At 36.2% G+C, this 7,456-nt stretch overlaps 1 protein-coding gene across 1 annotated transcript in view; it reads left to right on the plus strand.

The window, feature by feature from the left end:
* Positions 1 to 7,456, plus strand: part of Maoa (monoamine oxidase A) — a 72,659-nt gene that overhangs the window by 45,295 nt on the left and 19,908 nt on the right. The window contains exons 4-5 of the mRNA XM_005360643.3: positions 3,944 to 4,048; positions 4,730 to 4,821. Of these exons, the coding sequence (XP_005360700.2) occupies positions 3,944 to 4,048; positions 4,730 to 4,821 (197 nt within the window). The remainder of the gene's footprint in view (positions 1 to 3,943; positions 4,049 to 4,729; positions 4,822 to 7,456) is intronic.

Consider the following 7,456-nt stretch of genomic DNA (forward strand, 5'->3'; position numbering starts at 1 on the left):
GGAGGTTGAGCATGACCTTAAGTGTCTTTTGGCCATTTGTACTTCTTCTGTTGAGAATTCTCTGTTCAGATCAGTGCCCCATTTTCTAATTGGGTTGATTAGCACTTCTTAACTCTAGTCTCATGGGATCTGCTGCTTTCTCCTGGCCTCCATTAACATTTATATGCATGTGGACAAAACACTCATAGATATAAAATAAAAATAAATTTTTATAAAAGTATATGTAAACTAAAAGGAAAATTATGTGATAGACATTGAGAAGTAAAATAAAAGTCATGTTTTGAATTATAAATCAGTATCCATCATGACATTGGGGTTGAAAAGAATTTATACTTTAATTAGCCATACAGTGTAAAGTATGTACCGGAGAGGGTGCCACTGTACCAGGTTGGGCATTCAATTTCATTGTTTTCTGTATTTGGCATTCATATTTTAATAATGTAATTTGAAATGTATTCCTCAAGGGGTTATACCTTTTTCAACTCATAAGACTTCTGTAAATAATTTCTTTTTGAGGCAGTATATTTCTTTTTCTTTAAAATTTGTGTCAGGAAAAAATGTAAGAAGTATAACTGAATACTTCAAGAGTCAATATGAAAAGCAAAATAAAAAAAAAAAACTAATCCTCAAAAAAAAAACTTTTTGTAAGCACACTCAAGTTGGTGTTGTTCTATGAGTAGAATTTCATTAGTAATACAACACTTATAATACTTCATTAAATAATTAATGAAAATACTTTTTAAAGTACTTTTTGGCCGCTGATCTACATGTTGAGCTCCAGGTCAGCCAAAGTTACATAGTGAGACCCTATGTCAAAACCTTTTTTTTCCAAAGCAGAGATCAGTACAGTCATTTATGGAAGAAATACAGATTTATTTTGAGATTTCAAGTTAGGGAAGAATTGTAACAAGAACCAGCTATTCTCAAGGCTCCCCAGGCTATCAAGTAAGTCCAGTCTTTCTCCTCTCCATTTTTCTTGTGTAAAATGTTTCTGGCTGTTTCTTTTAGAAAATATGTTAGTCTTTCCCAAAGATGGCTACATTTCCTTGGCAATCACACTCTTGGTGCTTGATCCTCTGTATTTTACTCTTTAGAAACAGAAAAGACACATAGAGAAGATTTGTAATTTTCTCATGTGAGAGTTCTCTTTATTTTATTAGAAAAGTTTAAAATGTATCTAAAACAAAACTATCTGCATGTTCCATCAACTATTTACGAGTGAGAAAAACATTTTATGAAGAGTTTGGGAGAGGAAATTACCCGTATACTATTTCCTAGCGGCTGTCACTAGACTTTAGTTTCCTTATTTATAAAATGGAAATATTAGTAGTCCTTGCCCCCACAGAGCTGGTGCAAGCATTACATGAGATAACGCATATAAAGAGTTTCAGCTGCTGCCAGGCATGGAGAAAGTTCAATAAATGTTTGATGATGGTCATGACAGTGATAAAGGATTTGGAGTCTCAAAAAGTTGTATTGTAGCATTTCAACATAGTATTTTCTGATAGGAAATCAGATCACATAATCAACCAAGGTTATTTGAATTTGCTAGTGGAAAGGAAATTTGCTTCTTTGTCATTTAATGGATGCCATGTTTTCTTATTCAGTTGTGGGGGTGGGGAGAGTATGCACATACTGTCATGCCTTGTGCCTCTGCCTTGGTAATCAGGATTTTTTCTTGAACCTTTTTGAAAGTCTGGCACAACTTTTGATAATATGCAGTGCTTGCAGTTGACTTTCTACAGATATTTATTAATAAAAAATCAAGTTTTCTTGAGAAATTCTACTAGCAGGAAAGATTTGTGCTTTATGAATATTGAGACGTCATTTATTTTTAACCATAATTGCCCCTTGGTATTTGCAGAGGATAGATTTCAACACTTCCTATGAAAACCAAGATCTGGGAATGCCTAAGTGCTTAAATAAAGTGGAATGTTATTTGCATATAGTCTATTCATATTTTCCTGTTTACTTCAAATCATCTTTAAATTGGTTATAATATCTAGCATATGTAAATTTCAGCTAAATAATTGCTATAATTTTTGTTGAGGTAGTAATAACAGGAAAATGTCTGTGCCTGTTAAGTATAGAGAGTTTTTTAATGCTTTCTATCTGCAATTCGTTTAATCTGCAGACGAAGAACCCGAGGAACCACTAAATGAACTAAATTTTCAGATAGTACCTTATAAATGATCTAGTCTGTCTCTCTTTTTCTAAGAGTCCACCCTCTATTTACCCTTGTTTTTGCTTAGCATAGTATGTGTCATACAATAAAGTAAATGGTTTCTAGATATCATGCTGTCTTCACATTAGAAATCTTAGTACTGAGTCACACAAACTGATTTGAGGTTACAAAGGGAGTTTATGAGGCCGGAACATCACACTTCAGAATCTACAGAAAGCAGGAAAACTTTGACAAGTTAGGAACAAGAATCATGGTCTTTACAACAGAAAGTATCTGTTTGGCATGCTGTCTAAGGGAAGAGAATCCACTTTCTTCTGTACTTGGCTATGATGAACTAACTACAGGGTCAAGTCTGAACAGTGATTAACCAAGGTCAGATCACAAACTCATAGCTGGGCTAGATCAGGACTTAGGAAGAATCTAGCCTCTACCTATTTTAATGGCAGCTGGCACCATACTCCTTACCTAATAACTACAAAGAAGACTGGCAGTTTCCCAAAATGAAACCAGGGTACATCTAGAAAAGAAAGATGGCTGTTGAACAACCCAAACTGGTAAATGCTTGTGATTCCACACTGCTAATAATCTGGCTCTTTACATCAGACATAGTAGCCTAGCCTTCATTTATCCTGTGAAAACCTTTAAGACTTGGTCTGAAATGTGACTTGTATGTGTTTAAAGATGGTCTTCCATTTATTTGTTCTATCACTCATATTAATAAGACTATTATGGTTTTAGCATTTACACTAATATAACTTTATCTTTATATACTTATTTGTCCCAATAAGTAAAAATGAGTCAAGGCTATAATTTCCTATAAACTTAAAACACTTAATACAACATTGGGAGAAATTTTAGGAATCTTATTAAAATTAGGATTATTTAGGTAAAATATATTAACATCAAAAGAAATGTCTTTGATGTGGTAGAAGATCCTGTTGCTTGAAAATGTTTTAGGTTAGGGTTTGTGGGTTTTGTACCGGCATGAGGACCTGAAATCAGTTCTTAAGCACCCTGGTAAAAAAACAGTCAGACACAGTGGTGACTAAGATTCTAGGCTAGGGAAGCAGAAGCAGACAGATCCTAGAGACATATTTACCAACTAAGCCAGCTAGTCTTGGTCAAACTACTGATCTGCAAGTTCAATAACAGACGCTTCCTTAAGAAAATAAGATGGAGAACAATCACAGAAGATACCCAAAGTTGACCTGATCTTCATGTGTATCTACACAGGCAAGTCTACCAGCACAAACTTGTGGACACATATTTGTGGACAAATATACATACACCATACTTTCCATACTTTATGTATCCTCTCTCCCTCCCTCTCCTACTCTGTCTCTGTCTGTCTCTTTTTCTCTCTCACTCTCTCTCTCATACACACACACACACACATACAGAGAGAGAGAGAGAGAGAGAGAGAGAGAGAGAGAGAGAGAGAGAATGATTTATATTTTTTTAAATTTTTAAATTTACTTATTTTTTGTAGTCTTGGAGATGGAACACAAGACATTATATATGCTAAATAAAAACTTTACCATTTAATAATATGCACAGTCCTTTTGTCCCTTCTTATTTTTAATACAGAATCTCACTAAATTGCCCAGACTGGCAATTTGGAATCCTTCAACTTCCTGAGCTTGTGGGAGTATAGACCTGCTGCATCTCAGGCCAACCTGGTTCTGGTGGTTTTAGGATGCCAAGTACCTTAAAAGTATTATTCATTTTAAGTTGATTCCCTTTGCTGTTATGTTCCAGGGGAAAACTTACCCATTTCGTGGTGCGTTTCCACCTGTGTGGAATCCCTTGGCATATTTGGATTATAACAATCTGTGGAGGACAATGGATGAAATGGGAAAAGAGGTAAAATATGTGTTTGGTTTTCATGTATCATATTGCTGAAGAGTAAAACTGATTAATATCTTTGTAAGGTACAGTGGACATTGCTGATTTCCAGTGATGTATGCCCTTCTAGTATAATCAGCAACTCTGCAAAACCTGGAAGGATTTCCACTTGACAGATGGAGAAAATGAGTATCAAGTGTTTATATAATTTACTCAAAACTATGCAGCAAGGGAACCAGAATTCAAAGCCACTCTTGCTTATACTACTGCCTGGGTAGCTTCACTTCTATGCCTCTGAGCATATATATGACATTTCTACTAAATATCTACTTGCAGTTATGTATCTACAATGCTACTTTAGATAGTAAACGAGAGAAGAACTTTCTGCATCAAAGTTTATTGGGGGGCTAAAAATGGGTGTGGTCTTCCAATAATAATATAGATATTAATAATGACCACAATTATCCCAATTATAAGTAAATTCATAACTGCTATAGTTATGAATGCTGTTATTACTATTGTTTGACAATAGCATTAAGGCATGAATTTCAGATTTATCTCACCTCTCTATGTACTTCCAAGCCAACTGTAAACACCAAGAAACAAATTTTTAGAGGTTAACATGAAGGCTTCTCTGGAGAGTAGTAGAGCAATGGTGGCAGTTTCCTTCAATCATGAGTGTATGACCTTTCATTGCAGATCCCTGTTGATGCACCATGGCAAGCAAGACATGCTGAGGAATGGGACAAGATGACCATGAAAGATCTCATTGATAAAATCTGCTGGACAAAGTATATGTGACTACTTAAAATCATCTTTTAAAAAATCTTTCCCTCTGATCTTTTGTATCCTGTCTTGAATAGTAGTGCTGTTAAGTAATGGGAAAGATAAGAAATATAATAATTTAAGATTATTAATCCAAATATATTAATCTAAATATAAAAATATAATGATAATAACAAAGTCAGAAGGTTTAAGCAGGAAATCAATAAAAGAAAAGGTAGATGTTGAGAAAACATGTATGTTACTGGTAGATCTTCTAGGAAAGGACAAGGTCAGAACATAAAAAGTGATTGCTATGGAAGGATAGTATCTTCCTGAAATAGTCCAAAGTAGCTATGGGGGATAAATGATCAAAAATGGAGAAGGATAGTATTATCATGGGATGATGTATATGGGCTTGAATACTCAGAGGAGTATAAATATAACCAGGATGGTGTCTTCTAGGTATAATTCATAGGGAGAGACAAGATATGTGGTTTGTATGATTGTCCACTGCCATGAATGATGAGCAAAAAGTATCCTACTCCTTAGGATTTTGTGAAGGAAAGAGTATATTTCAGAAATGACTTAGGGTAATGTGGATACAAGAATGGTAGCAGTGGTGGTGGTGGTTTTGGTGGTGGTGGTGTGTATGTGTTTATGATTTCTTCTAGGAATGACCAGAATAGTGAGTGAATCTTAATGAGTAGGGCATATACCCAAAGAATGAGTAATAGAGACTGTGGAAAGACAAGGGAGAATAGATTAGTGGAAATGGTAATACCCATGAAGGAGAAATAGAGTTTGACACTGTTGGGATGGTGTCTTCCCAAAATGATCTGCAAGGCTGGAATGTATTGGGTGTTTTTGTTTGTTTGTTGGTTGGTTGGTTGGTTGGTTGGTTGGTTGGTTGGTTGGTTGGTTGGTTTGCTTCTTTTGGGTGGGATATATTTCAGAAACTGTCTGTACAGACAGGGAAAGACAAGAATGACGGATATGATTACTAGAGGGATTTTTCCTGGAAGAAACTACTGCTTGCATAAAGTAGAAAGCACGGAAATTTGGGGATTCATGACTTCCAGAAACAAGATAGGGAAGAGAGGGAACTGCAAGAAGCATGGTATAGAGATACACTATTTTCTAAGAAAAATCTGAGACTCTGAGGGCAGGACAAGTAGAGAAAGGGCATTTTGGTGTTTATCCAGGATGACCTACTTGATATTGAAGGATTAAAGAATTTGTCATATCATCTAGCATCACCCTTAAGGGCTTGAGTAAGATAGGATAGGTTAGATATTGAAAGGTGGAATGATATCTTCTAGGAATGAGTCACTAGAACAGTATAAAATCTAAGAAGGTTACATGGCATCTTCCAGGAATGAGAATGGATACAAAAAATTGTGTACCGTGATAGTATATATTCTAGGAATAATTCATAGTGGCAGTGGACAATTGGAGAGAAGATTGTGGATGGCATAGTATATTCTAGTGATGTACTATTGAAACTGAGAGTGAGACTGATTGTGGTAGATGATCTCTTCCAAGAATGACTCACAGATACATGGGGAGTAGGATGTATGAATATTTGGGGGTGAGTATTTTCTAGGAGGGACTGGTAAGGATGATGGGAACACAGAAAAAGTAGCATAATTTTAATAGATGGTATTTTCTAGGACTTGAGCCACTGAGCAGTAAGGGTAGATGCTTGAATGGAATGGTATATTACAGGAGTAATGGTATATTACATAGATACAAGGGCTAAAAGGATGGGTAAATGGTATTGGGGTATTGGTATCTTTCTACAGTGATTATCTGAATTGTAGGAAGGAAGACATAAAAACTAAAAGTTGTGAGGAGGGATAGAATCTTTCAGCAAGATACCAGCCTAACCTTTAGTGGAGTATAAGGAAATATGATCCTCATGAAAAATGTGCAGAAAAGAACCAGGGTTAGGGAAGAAAAGGGAGCACTGTAGTAGTGTGGCAGGATGGTATTCTAAGGATAATCTCCAGGAATTGGAAGAGATCAGAATTGTAGGTAGTGGATCACAAAGCTGGATAATAGCAAAGTGGATAAAGTGCTTGCTCTGCAAGTATAAGAACAGGATTTTTGATCCACATAAAAGCTATGACAGGTATGACAGCCTGCCTGTAACCTTAGTGCTCCAGAGGTAGAGACAAGGAATCAATGGGGCGAACTGGGTAGTGAGACTAGCCAAAGTGGCAAGCTCCAGGTTTAGTTGAGAGATACTGCCTCAATAAATGAAGTAGAAAGAGATCCAGGAAGACACTTTGCTTCAAGCTTTGCCGTCCGCCCCATGCATGGAGATGAGTTCACACACATGTGAAAAATACACACACATGCATAAACACTACACACTTACATGCCAGTACAACATCAAACAGAATGTGCCACAGTGGTTAAGGGGAAGTAAGGTTGTATTAATGTGGTGGGAGAACATGTTCTAGGTGATCCAAAAGGGTGAGATGTTATCTTCTAGGTATAGGCCAAGGTTAGGGGTAAGCCTGATGTTAGGTAATGTGGGAATAGTAATATCTTCCAGGAATAAGTCATAGCAGCATTTGAGAGTCAGGGAAAGACAGATAGAGTTATCTTCCAGGAATAAGTCATCACAGCATTTGAGAGTCAGGGAAAGACAGATAG

The sequence above is a fragment of the Microtus ochrogaster genome, linkage group LG3, assembly GCF_000317375.1.
Source record: "Microtus ochrogaster isolate Prairie Vole_2 linkage group LG3, MicOch1.0, whole genome shotgun sequence".
In the NCBI taxonomy this organism is placed as follows: domain Eukaryota; kingdom Metazoa; phylum Chordata; class Mammalia; order Rodentia; family Cricetidae; genus Microtus; species Microtus ochrogaster.